The sequence below is a fragment of the Rhamphochromis sp. 'chilingali' genome (assembly GCF_963969265.1).
Source record: "Rhamphochromis sp. 'chilingali' genome assembly, chromosome: 5".
Classification (NCBI taxonomy): Eukaryota; Metazoa; Chordata; class Actinopteri; order Cichliformes; family Cichlidae; genus Rhamphochromis; species Rhamphochromis sp. 'chilingali'.
The window spans coordinates 33026874-33040646 of NC_137932.1; the positions used below are offsets into that span (position 1 = coordinate 33026874).

General features: G+C 40.9%; 1 protein-coding gene across 2 annotated transcripts in view; it reads right to left on the bottom strand.

The window, feature by feature from the left end:
- Nucleotides 1-13308, bottom strand: part of lama4 (laminin, alpha 4) — a 32922-nt gene extending 19614 nt beyond the window's left edge. Inside the window, exons 1-13 of one of the 2 annotated variants that reach the window (XM_080882006.1) lie at nt 12782-13308; nt 7017-7118; nt 6812-6939; nt 6651-6731; nt 5373-5587; nt 4795-4895; nt 3740-3920; nt 2688-2732; nt 2433-2584; nt 1713-1823; nt 1350-1461; nt 1053-1217; nt 298-491 (exon numbers count right to left, since the gene is read on the bottom strand). In XM_080882006.1, the coding sequence (XP_080738132.1) occupies nt 298-491; nt 1053-1217; nt 1350-1461; nt 1713-1823; nt 2433-2584; nt 2688-2732; nt 3740-3920; nt 4795-4895; nt 5373-5587; nt 6651-6731; nt 6812-6939; nt 7017-7118; nt 12782-12874 (1680 nt within the window). In that variant the 5' untranslated portion in view covers nt 12875-13308. Of the gene's footprint in view, nt 1-297; nt 492-1052; nt 1218-1349; nt 1462-1712; nt 1824-2432; nt 2585-2687; nt 2772-3739; nt 3921-4794; nt 4896-5372; nt 5588-6650; nt 6732-6811; nt 6940-7016; nt 7119-12781 lie in introns of both variants that reach the window. The other variant, XM_080882005.1, reaches the window with a different exon arrangement.
- Between the last annotated feature and the right edge of the window lie 465 nt (nt 13309-13773).

A 13773-nucleotide genomic window follows, 5' to 3' on the forward strand; every position in this document is an offset into this window, starting at 1 on the left:
AAATACCACAGTAATAGAGTTCTCTGACATGACCGGCAAAGTACAACCAGATCTCCTTCTCTCTCTGCTCTTTTGCAACTGTGCATTTCGGACTAAGAACACGCTGTACTTCTGTCTTTAAATGCCAGGTACTAGTGTGAAAAATCACAACTCAACACTGTTTGAAGTATTCTGAGTTGAAAAAAGGAAGAAATAAGCCATTCTATAGAAGTAAAAACTAACAGAGAATCAAACATAGTGTAGATGGGAGAGGGAAGTAGGGCGCTGTAAGAGCTGAGGGGGGTCACGGGAAATTACCTCATGCCTCTGGAATTTGAGGACACTAGCTCGGTTCTTATTCTCCGCCTCGTGCACATTGCTGTCTGCTTTTGCAAGAAAGCCTTGAGCTTCTGACAGTCTGCCGGAAAAGCGGGACAAGACCTCTCGGACAGACGGGAGGCGGCTGTTTGTGATCATCAGCTTCTTTTCCAACTGCCGAATGCGGCCCAGCACTGCAAACATGACCAGAAACATTAGCTGAAATTTTATCACCACTGCTAACACATTGGAGTGACTCAGGGTGCTGTTTTTGTAGAACTTGTGAGTCTTTTCATCCACAGCAGTTATATTATAAATGGTAAATGGACTGATTCTTATCTAGCTCATTTTTACTCTGAGCACTCAAAGCGACCTGCTACATACATTTGTATGCATTATCTGATGCAGAAAATGTATTCTTTTAACCTTTTAACATCTACCAGGTCATGACTGAACCACTGAACCAGTCTTTTACATGCATGTTTGGCCTTACAGTTCTGCTGTGGTATGATTCCATTGGGCTATAGGGGGTAGGTATGAACCCAACCCGATACCTTAAAAGGTTGCCACCATTCAACTTGATGCTACCAGCCTGTTTTGCACATGTGCATGTTTACAAAAAATGTGCAGGCTTTGAATATCAAAATAATGTTCATATAATGTTGCATCTCCAACCCTTGCTCACTACAGTGTAATAGGGATATAGTGATGTAATCATGCGCAGGTGTTTGCTGTGTAACTGTTGTGTGTCTTACAGTCATGGGCCTCTGTGGACTCGCCAGTGGCGATTGGTTCTCCTGGAGAAAGGTCTATTTTCCTCATCAAAGCCACTATTTCCTCAGCGTCCGCTGAGCTCTTTCTCACCACCTCAGGATCCACTTCCTGCTGGATACTGTACACCTCCCAATCGTGGATCATCTCTGTATGAACGTGTAACATCAAAACCCAGTTAAGCTAGGTAAAATACATTTAGACATAGCACACAGTTTCACTATTTAATTCACCGGACACAGCAACAAAACAGGCTTTTGCGTTTGAGAGTTGTTTGATACCTTCAATGCGTATGTTTAGATCAGTCAGATTTATGCTGAGCTGTTCAGCGAGTGTGAAGGTCTCCAGTGTGTCATTATCCAACATGTTCCACAGAATGTTCACCACACTTTCCTGAAAAGCCACAAATAAAGAGATAAGTCAAAGCCTAAAATCAAACATTTTAATAAATGTAAATAAATGTAGCATCTTAAATGCTGTGACAGGTTATTATTTATAAAAGCATAAAAATATGCGTCGGGAAAGTATGACCTGCAAGTTGATATTGAGTAATATAATTTCTACATTATTGTAAGTGAAAAAATAGCTAGACTGCAGACACACAAACACTAGCTTTAAACATCTAAAGGTTTGATGGTGCTCACCGATTTCCCTAGCTCTCTGATGTCCAGTACCACAACATCTGTGGCCTCTTTCAGCTCCTCAGTCTGGGCCTGCATTACAGACGACTTGTTTCTCCAAACTCGATACCCACTCTGAAAGGAAGACAGGAGTGAAGTAGAAATAATGAAAACTCACTGCAGGAATTCATGCATCAGAATTTAAATAGCAGCATTTCTGTCTGTCTCTGTAGAAATGTCTTACATTCCACACATTTAAAGCTAAAAATGTAAAGGAAGCTACAACTATCATAGAGCTAACATTGTAATATGTTTGTGCAAAAATAAAGCCGAACTATAAGAATTAATTGGAAGGTAAACTATGAACAGAAACTGAATGTTGTGGGTGTAGTTGCTAATTCTTGCTAATTTGGTGCTATGCAAATTGTATTATTGTAGGGTCTTTACCTTACAATATTGTTGTGATGTGGCGATATATAAATGAAATTGATATTGAAAAGTCAAATCAAAGTTGTGAGGTCAAAAACCAAAACAATGAGCTTAAACAGTGATGCTACTGAAGCTAAAATGCTTCATACATTTGTGCGGCAACTGTCAAGCTACATGACAATTCTTAGATTCATCAGTATGAGCAAAGTACCTCCCAGCACACATAAACTTTTGAACATTATATGTATAAAAAGGTTTTACTAGTGCAGTTTCATTTTACCTTTATAGCAGTAATACATATAAATGTGCATGTACCTGCAGTTGATGAGCAGTATAGTTGTAGTATTTCACTCTATCGTTAGCAGCAGCACCTGTGGTAATGTTCAACACTCCAACTTTTAGCTGGTCCAGTGTCTTATTGGAGTGCTCCATGTCTTTAATCAGATGCCAGATACACTGATCACAAGCTAAAGTCAGGAAAAAGAACGAAAAACCCAACTTGGATCAGAGCTGTTCACATAATTTTCCTTTAGTTAGTGAATTTCTGCCGCTGTTGTTTGTTGCACTTACTGATGTTGCACAGGTTGACCGTTGAAGACTCTGCCAGGCATCCTCCTGTATGCATATCACAGAAGCCACTCTCACAGTCACACTCTATTAAACCCCAACAAAAACAGACACTTCATTCAGTTTAAAATTTTCACCAGCTGGAAACAAGACATTAAAATCTGCAGATGTTCACTTGGCTTGAGGCCTGCACATCTGTCTTGCGGTTTCTTTAGTGTGTGACTCCTTATTTAAGCAGCTGTGTATGTATATAGATTTGGAATTGGGCGTTGATGTCATCCAACTCTCACAGTGATAGTCACTGGCCACAGAGACTATCAAAGCTTCCAGCAGATGTTCCTCTGACATCATTAACACCCGAGGTCAAAAGTAAGAAAGTAAAACACTTACTGTTACTGTCTCTGCATTGAATCTCGGACGTCTGTGCTTTACTTTACTTTGGATTCCTTACTTTTTCCGAAAAGCCTAATTACTATTAGGTTTAAGACATTTGAGGGGAATACATAAAAGACATTTCTATTATTATGTCCAGCACCTACACAACAGATTAAAAAGGCAGAAAAAACACATCTAATTAATGATGTCAGTCCCCTCTCACATGGGATCAGGTCCCAGTGTAGACTTTTAATTAGCCTTTTAAAATTGAAACCGGCCACAGCAGTTGGGTCTGGTTCTACCGAAGGTTTTTTGTTAAAAGGGAGTTTTTCCTTGAGCGTCGAGGTGGCTGTTGAAAAGTAAAACTGAAAAACGCAACACTCTTAACAGCTCAGCAATATCAAAAAATGTGAAAAGTTTATATTCAGTTAAACTGGTATTTTTTAAAAATATTATTATATTTCAAATTTTTACCAGAGTGTTTTTAAAAACAATTTTTATTTCTACTTAAGCGAAGAATTTGTACTTTTACCACATCCAATGAACATTAAAACAACAGTGGGTGTGGGAACATGAGCGTTCAGTGCAGTCTTTTCCTCTGGGAATCTACACTGAATGTTTTTAACAAATGCTGATTATGTCAAGTTATCTGCCCTACTGTGTACAGGCAGATAACTTACTCTGGCAGCCAGAGGGGCTATAATTCCAGTATCCTGGGAGACAGCGCTCGCAGTAACGTCCTCCAGCCCCCAGGCGACATGGACAGCTGTGGGTGAGAGGATGGCAGGTGGACCGGAGGGAAGCTGGCCCACAGTCGCACCTCCGGCAGCCCTGACAGCTGGAGAAACCCGAGTAGCCTTCCTAGATTACAAGAGTGAAAAACAGTGTTGGACTCCAGTTATTGGGCTCTTCCAGTTCATTTTGAAGCAGGCTCTGTGCATAATATAAGAGATAAATGCTGTGCTCTGATGTCATTGTAAGGGTCAAAATACAGTTCGCAGTAACTACTGTAGATCTTAGAAAAAAAATGTAGGCAAATCATTCAGCTGTAACTGCTTCCATCTTTTTTATGTTCTCACTTGAGAGTTCAGCTGCTTTCATCTGCAGCTTTCATGCTTCATGTAACAGTTGCCCTGTTTTCAGTACTTTTCCCTTAACCTCACAATGACCCTTGCAGACATTTCGTAACTGCAGCTTTTTGTGTTTTTGCTTGAACTCATGCATCGACTTCATCTTTTCATCGACACACGCATACATAAATTCACAAAAAATAAACTAGACCTATTTTGGCTTTTATATTGCCTTTTTCTTCTAAAGAATCTTAGCTTATTTATTATATGTTTGAACTGCCTTCTTGAGTCTGCTCCTCGTATGTTCTATTAAGTTTTATCCTGGGCAGTGGCTGAGTGATGTAAGGCTGGTCCTGCCCTGTAGCCACTCCATCCCAGTCTCATAACAGAATATGGAATAGTCGGAAAAAGGCTTTCTGTTTGTCTGGGAGGATCAATTTATAACTTGTCTATTTTGACAGAAAGTTTGTTTGATGTCAGAGAAAGTTGGAAGGTGTTACAATGGTAGCCAAGCCAAACCACGATCTTTTATTATTATTCTTACCTAACCGAGGAACTTGCCTAAGCCTAGTTGTCAGTGCCTAATTGTACACAAAGGGACATATTTTTTATTAATAAAGAAGAAATAAGAGTTGCAATAAAGAAGCTCACGTGCTGTGTCTCACCTCACACTGGTCGCACAGCCGTCCAGTGACTCCCGGCTTGCAGTGACACACTCCTGTCCTGTCATCGCATGAAGAGGTGCCACATTTGTCACACTCGCACTCTAGAAAAGACATGGGATGTATGGAGTGATGAGAACACCAGAGGTCAAATTATGTCACGAGTATGGTGGAAAGGGTTATTTTTGGACTTGCAGGGCCTCTAAAGGCATACGATAATCCTTGATATGGAATTGAGACCATGTGTCTTTGCAACAGAGCAACTTCAAGGTTGTGTGGGGCTAAAAACTGCACTTTTGTCACCTTTTGTCATCTCTTTTAAGCAGCTAAGGTTAAACTGAGTAAATAAGTTGTAAAAAATAGTCCTCCTGTGAAGTACTCTATGGCGACTTCAGGACAGTGTGACACAATAGTGCAGGTCAGTGTGTGCAGTCTGCAATGAGCTGCTGGAATGCCTGACTACTGTCACTGAGTGTGAGAACTGCCATAAAACATTGAGGAACAATGCTTTCATGCATCAAACATTAGCTATCCCATAGGAAATACCCCCCAAAGTATGGGTATTCACCCATTATCCCCACCTCTGCAGTCCTTGGCACTGATGGCATCGCCATAGAACCCTGGGGTGCACCTCTCACAGTTGGCACCGGCAGTGTTTCCCCAGCAGTGCTGGCAGTGGCCCGTCACATTGTGACACTCGTTGAAAATCAGGTTGGGGTCAGTGTTACCATTGCAGTCGCACCTCTTACAGGAACTACCAGTCGTCATTGGGCTGCCATAGTAACCGGGAGCACACCTGGATGGAAGAAACTGCAGATGACTGAGAGCCTCACTGTCTAACACAGTAAAGTAAAATCTACTTTTGGAAAATCTTTTTGACCTTTGTTACAAGACAAGCAAAGCTAATGATTGTTGTAGCTTTATGCCTAAATTGGGCATTATTCAGTTTTAAATGTTAACACATAACTAAAAGCTCAGCACGATCTGATATCCTCGTGTTGGTGTTGTTCCCAGATCATCATACTAAATGTTGTTCCAGGATCAACATTGCAAGTGACCAATCAGAATGTTGTGACGTCATACTTTTGCAACTTCGGGAAAAACCGGCGTAAAACAAAAAACTGTACTTAAGCTGCGAGAAACCGCCTCTGTCCGCCGATCAACGGATCCTGACCCTAACCCTAACACTAACAGTAACCCTTTAATAAACAGTAAGCAGAATTGATATTGTCCTTGCAACATTGGAATTTCATAAATGCACGAATGGCTTGGTGCGCAAAGGAATAACGTCACAACAATGTGATTGGTCACTTGCAATGTTGAACCTGGAACAACATTTTCATGATGGTCTGGGAACAACACCAACACGAGGATATCAGATCATCCAAAAGCTCATGACTTTCTTCCTCGTTGTTTAAAAAAAACAAAACAAACAAAGCTAAGGCTGCTCTCATGAACCAGTTAGAAGTGATCCGTAAGCTTTAGCAAATTACTAGCAAAATCTATTCATCTTGGGTGTGAGCATAAGTCCTATGCATATAAATGACAGTGTATGTGATGTTGCACTTTACAGAGATCTCATGTTTTCATAAATGTTGTGGTGTTTAAAAGTTTTGTACTATATATGGCAGTTGGAGTTAGATGCTGTATAGATATTGTGGCCATTCCAATATTAAGTAAGTAAGATAAAATAAGTGTGAATGTTGTGAACCTAAATATATTTTATGTGTTTCATTGACATGAAACTCTGCTCAGTCTGTAACGTGTACCTTTTTATTGAATGCGCAGGTAATGCAGTTATGTTATAATTGATTTACATAATTTACTGATTGCTTGTTCAAGGCCTTCTCAGCACAGACCTCTCACAGTAATTTCCAGAGTAGCCCTCTTGGCACTTGCACCGTGGAGTGGCACCTCCTTTGTCACAGTGCACTGCAAAGCTGGGCGGACACACAGAAGAAAATATTTTTGAGATGTCTGTCAGTCTTGTGGCAACACAAGCAACAGCAGAGCAGCTTACTTATTGGATGGGATGGGGAGGGGGCAGGCACATGGTTGGCAGGTGTGGCGTCCACCCAGGCCAGGAGTCAGAATGTAGCCATCTTCACACATTTCACAGAAATCACCCATGCTGTGGTATTTGCAGTTCTGCGAGAGGAAATATTATGTTTACGACAACATTTGTGTACCCGGGCACCTTACTGAGTGAAAGGCAGTCAACTTACTATACAGATGCCAGTGATGTCTTCACAGTAGTCAGCATGCCCCTTGCAGTTACATGGCAGGCATTCGCTTTGCTCACTGAGGAAAAATCCCCTGCCACACACCTGCAGTGGGAACAGAAATGTCAGTTTTCTGTAAAGTAAAAATTTGTAGAAAACTCTAGTTGGGTTAAGTAGACACACTAACTGCAGGTAAGAGCTGAGGAACTCTCAAAGTTAAGTTGATTGGTTGTTTAAACTTGTGTTTAAACAACATCCTCAGGCCATGAAAAGTGGAATAACAATGCTAAAACTGTGGTTCCTTTACTGGAAGTTTAAGACTTTGACTGGTGGATCTTGGCAAAGGCAAATGTGGCTGGGAGCTGCCCTTTAGGCTTCTCCTTGAGTCACTGTACTTGGAGCATTTATAATGGAATTATCTGACAAACAGTTTGTGGTACAGCAGCTACAGGAAGTTTGTGCTTCAGTTTTGATGAATAAAATTTGAATATATATATATAGTCGCCTCCAGCTCCAAAAAAACAAACGAAAATATAACATGACAGAAAATAAAATACTAACATTGAAGCCAAGTGTAAAAACAGTGTGTGAAACATCAGCGGTTAAGTCCATCTGTTAGTCTATTGTCAGGGTAAAGCAAAACTTAATACAAGTGAATCTGCCACATAACTAAGTTTTATACCGGGACTCAGTTATATGGTAAACTGATGTATATGTCATGTGCCACGTGCAATATTCATTCATTAAATGCAAAATGTTGACTGATAGTAGTGATAGAGGGAGAATGTTCGGGTGCATTTTCTTCAGGGACTGAGCTCTGACCTTAGCATTTAGCGTTGGGGCTAGGACTGATGTCATCGCTAATGATGACTGCACAAAGCTGATTAGGGTTAGAGTTAAGTTTACAAATAGACCACAATAAGAGACTTGATTTGAAATGTAACATCTCTCAGTTTCTTAAACTATGCTGCTTTAGCATGTGGCTAAAATGCAGCTTAACTTTAATCACCAAGAAGCTGCTTGATGTTCAGTTCCATTAAAATATTATAGAACCAAATACAGATAAATATCGCTAACATATCCTGTGCTATCTATCAACATATAAGAATGCTATTGACCCAGGGTTCTCAGTCATGGCTCTCACTTTCTGGGCATTTGAATCGATGGTTGATAATTTAGCAGTTTCAACACACAACACGATAAAAGTACAGCATCCTGACATTTTACAGAACATCAGTCCAAACACTACATCCTGTCTGATGTTTGTTCACCAGACTTTCTGACGACAATGTGATGCAAGAGTTCAGAGGCGTCACGCACACGCTCGGCCCTCTGACTATCTTTGATTTTCTGAAGCAGCACCATTCAGTGAGGTGTACAGTAGCACTTTGTTTGCAGTAGTCTGCAAGACCACCATAGTTTGATCTCCTTGTTCCACTCACTCTGCTGGACATTGATGCTTTGCATTCAGAATAACCAGACGATGGAACATTCCAAAGACATACAGTAGTGTATACCCACATGTGATTCATACTCTCCTTTGATTTATTCACAGATGGGCTGCGACACAAAGACGTTATTATGTTGCAAGCTGATGTGAAACATCCTGCAAACAGGAGCTCTTATTATTCTTGCTGATCCATTTCCTGTAGGCTTCCCTGAGTCTACAGGAAAAGCATCCACAGAGACATCTATTATTATCACGTAAACACTTATGTGTAAACCTTCCATGTATACACATACTCCTATTAAATGTGGCAATGGGATCAGTGCTCAAAGGAAAAAAAAAATAGCCCCAAATGTTAGTTTAAGCTATTAGAACTAATGAGCCTAAAGTTTATGGGAAAACCACAAAGATCCCAATTATCTATCATTTGTAAAAGCACATTAAAGTCTTCTGAAATAGTTCAGACCTATTAACTGTGTGACAGTCTGTGATGGGTCAAACAGCTGCAGTTCATATACACAGGGGAATAGAGGAAGGGGGCTGAGGGCCGAAGAGCAGATGGTATACTGCTAGGACTTGGACATCTTTAGACTTGAATGTTAGGGACTATGTCTTTTTACAAGAGAGCCTAAACAGAAGAACAAACAGTTACATTATACATTATGTTTATCTGGCCATAAACAGAAAGACAGAAGAGAAATGCAAATCACATTCATACTTAAAACAGATTTCTTACAGTTGATATAAATACAAATCATCAATATCAAGTGATTTTTGTCAGTTCAATTTCTTCGCCATGATAATCTGACATTTCCCCAAGAAGTACAAAACAGTGGTAACCAGATAGCTTAGGTCAGCATAAAGACTGAAGTAGATTAAACTGATAACCAAACTTCCCTCTCCGCACAACCTCATGCAGCTTGTCTGGGGAAATGCTGAAGCACACCCAGGGTAGCTGATAGACGTGATCTCTCCAGCATGCCATGGGTCTGCTCTTCCTTTTGGTAGGACATGCCTGGAATACCTCACTCAGGAGGCATCCTAATCTGATGCCTGAACCACCTCATCTGACTCTTGTCAGTCTATCTTGAGAATCACCAAACTCAGCCAATTTCTAAGGCAGAGACCAGCCAAGCTTCAGAGAAAGCTAATTTCTATTGTGTCTGCAACCTTATTCTTCCAGTCACTACCCAAAGCTTGTGACCATAGGTTATGGTGGGGAAGTAAATCAACCGGTAAATCGACAGCTTTGCTTTTACAGCTCAGCTCTCTTTTCACTATTACTGACTTGTGCAGCATCTGCATCACTGCTGACATGGCCAAATCTCCCCTTGTTCCTGAATAAGACTGCAAGGCACTCTTTGAATAGCCACTTCTCCCTGACCAGGGTGGGCCCTCCACCGTTTTCCGTCCTGCTGCTTCACACTCAGCACCACCTGATGAAGCTAATAGAAGAACATCATCTGCATAAAGCCAAGATGAAGCCACTGAGGGATGAAACGTTTCTCCCTTTAAAAAACGCTACGTCCAGATGAACAGAATAAACTGTTTGGGATTTCTGCCACTTGGTTAAGTGTAGAAATTCGGACCATAACACTTACGAACAGAATTGGTGACAAACAGTTTAGATCAATCTTACAACTTTACTCTCAGCAAAATATTTGGGTGTATTTTAGGTGAATATTGCTTTTGACTACAGTTTCAACATACTTTGATTTGTAAGAAAGCTTATGTTGCTCAAACAAACTTAAAAAGAAATCTATAGCCTCTCAGCCACTTCTTTAAAAAAAAAAAAAAATGAAAGAGGGTAAATGAGCCACATTTAAAACAAGCATAATTTCAGAAACTACATCTTTCAAATAAAGTCTGCGGCCTCACAGTGTTTGTGTTATTAGATTTCCCTTTGATTATGCCAAATAGAAATAGATTTGATAGCCTTGATAGAAACTTAAACCTGAAAAAAAAACACCCCTTAAACCTGAAAGCATTAATAACATTCACAAACATCTGAAGCTCTCTGCCAGCTGTGAGCACGCTTAGTAATGTGAACAATCTCTGTGGCCCTCCTACACTGGGAGGGCAGGACAAAGCTTACATTCAGCATATTATATAACCTCGATTTGTTTTTTAACTGAAGATAACTTTTCCAATGATTCACTCTCTCTGACATTTAGGTATTTATCAGTATCTGTGTGTTGACCTAGGCTCTGAGGATGGACCATAAGGCAGGTATCACACGCAAAAAACAATTTATGGCTCCACAGATTAGCTCACCTAAAATCAACACCCTGTCCCATAATATAGGTTGAAATTTGTACAGCCATGTGTGTACACGGAGCTCTTATTGTGGATGTGTTGCTTATAATATATGTACTTCTGCCTGCTTTTTGAGATTTTCCTAGCACAAGGGCACTATAAGTGGATTAAATGTTAATGCTTGAGGGTTGAATGTCATTTCCGCTTTGCCTCCCAAATGGAGTTATCTGCTGTACTTAGACTGACCTTGAAGGGATGGTCAGACGGTGGATTTAGTCATTGTAACTCTTCTGAACATCCGGATATACCCTGGGTCATGAGAATCTCATCCCGACTATAAGTGACTTTGCTCATACAGATCTCATATTTATTATCACAATGTTAAGTTATAGTTAATAAATATCCCTATTTGCTTAAAGTGCTAGATTTATCTCTAACTATAAATTTATATTATGTTAAGAATGTGTTGCAAGCACTACCAAGGCACCACAAAAACTTAATTTTTGCAGTGATTTGCAGTATTATACAATAGTCTTGAACCACCCACCGATCACTTTTTTATACTTGTGATGTTTTAAAACATGCATATATTTTTTGGAATTACAGTACAGAATGTAAAAACAGTGTTTGTCCAATTCCAACGAGCTTGAAAATCAGTATTTGGTATAATCAGCTTTTTTCTTAAATAAAGTCTGAACCCTCTTTGACAGGTTTCCTTGTAATTTCTTTTACCAGTCTTTTCTGATTTCATAATTCCATCAATTTTGACAAGTCTTCCAACACCACTGGCTGAAATACAGCCCCAAACTATGATAGGGCCTTGAACGTGTTTTAAAGATGGCTGAAGACACACATCTTTTGTACATACTGATGATGATATGAGCATAAAATTTTACATTTGGATTCACCACTAGATAAAACCTGTCACTGCCTTTTCTCACTGGCATATTTAAGCCTTTTTCTCCCTGTTTCTATTCCTGAAGAATGACTTCACGACAAGTACTCTTTCACTGAGACCATCTCTGATGAGACTCCAGCAAAGTCCAGTTTCCTCTCTACTGTCCTGTGTCAGACCTTTGCTATATTTTTTTTCTGTTGTTTAGACAAGAAAAGCAAAGCTCAGCAAGGTCCGTAAACACTGCCCTTAACCATAACCACTTTCGAGGTCTAGTAGCTGCACAAGACAATGCAGTCATTGTACTTACATCAGGCACTGGGTCATCATAAACAGACCAGCCTATAATGAAGATACATAAATGGACTTTTAGAAGTCCGTCAAAGATTTGAGTACTTGTGGGTTCAGAGCAAACTTTGATTTCGGGATCTAATAGCAAGTTATTCTTTGAACACTGAAGGAAAGAAACACATCTTTGACTGCTTTGCTAGAAGACCAGCTGTTGTCTGCACTCACAAACAAACACCGGCCTGAGTCGTATTATAACATAAAGAAGAAGAAAGAAGACCAGTGTTGTGCCGTATGATCATGCCAGGGTTTTTATATTATGTGAAAATGCACATGCAACAACCTCAGACTTTCACATTATCACATTATTTATCTCCATGCATCTTTCCCCACGGTCTAAGTTTATTATGATCGTAAATTCAATACTTTTAGGTTAAGCGTGTGAGCTTACAAGTATTAAAGCTATTGCCAATGGAACTGTAGAGTGTGTGCCAGTAGTCATTAATGGCTTCCATGCCCTTACTGCATATTGTGCCCCCTCCCCGTGCTGTTGCTCAACATTTTGTAGCTGCTTTCCATTAGAGAACTGTCAGGGAGGGGCAGGAGGAGCAGGCTGTGCCTGAATCACATACAGTAACTCAAAGCCTATCAGAGTTGTTGTCTTGGGGTACCTCTGATGGTATAAACACACATGCGAACCCACTGCAAGACCACTGTGAAGTTTCTGTATCCTCAGAGAGCTTTGCAAAGAACCCAAACTCCCAAGACATCATTTCCAGCTTCCCAAAAGCCTGTGTACTCAATCATAACTCATAGAAAGTCAGAAACTGATAACACTCACAGTATACAAGCCAAAAAGAAGGAAAACCAAATGTGTCTTACTTTGAGAACTGACTGCTGTTGTTCCCCAGAAGTTATTCTTGCAATCGATAAGAAGATGCAGAGAAAGCAGAAGGGCAGAGATTTTGCTGCCATATTTGTATTTGCCCACTGATCCTCCGTTTAAGTCTCAATCAGTGTCCACTGGCTGTAGGGAAGTCCATGGGCAGCTCCTTATGATCGGCTGCACCCTCTGGCTTCGCTTTTCCACAGCTTGCGATGTCCAGATCCACCACTGCCCCTTATCCCGGCCCTAGCTGAGTCCTGTAAAACAAACTTGTGTTGACTGCTTCCCTTCCTCTCTCTCTCTCTCTCTCTCTCTCTCTCTCTCTCTCTCTCTCCCTCCCTGCCCCGATTCCTCTCCCCTAGTGGACCTGCCTCTCCCCTGAGCCTGTGCCTAAATCACATACAGATGGGAAGACTGGAAACCGAGACAAACAGTGAGAGAGACAGAACAGCAGAGGGAGCGGGAAATGAGCCACAGAGGGTTTGTGTCTGCTGAGCACGCTAGGCCATCCAAACTGTTCAACCCCCAACTCAACTGTCAGAGTCAGACTGAGTGTTAAACCCTTGTCTCCATTTGCAGGACTTTGGCACCCTTTTCACCTTCAACACGGGATCCCTCCTTCTGTTGTTTCCCCCTCCCCTTCCCCTTCCCCTCTGGTCAGCCAGGGTGGGCAGAGGGTCTAAAGCTTCAACACTCACTCTGTGCTCAGCAGGCCGAAAAGAAAAAGCTGCTCTGATTTTCTGGCCCATCTTCTCTTCACAGTCCCAGACATGAGCCTTCTCTATGTTTTGCAAGGTTCGATCATCAAAAGCTGCAAAGTTTGCAGACACAGTGTGAGTCTGTTAACAGGAAGAGACTTAGCATGACACTTCCAGCACAAAGAAGGCATTGTCAGAGTCTGAGGAAGGTATTTTTAGATTCAGATTCAAACCGATGGGTAGGTATAACTCATGACTCTGCGAGTCACACTGGTCCCAAGACAGACTTT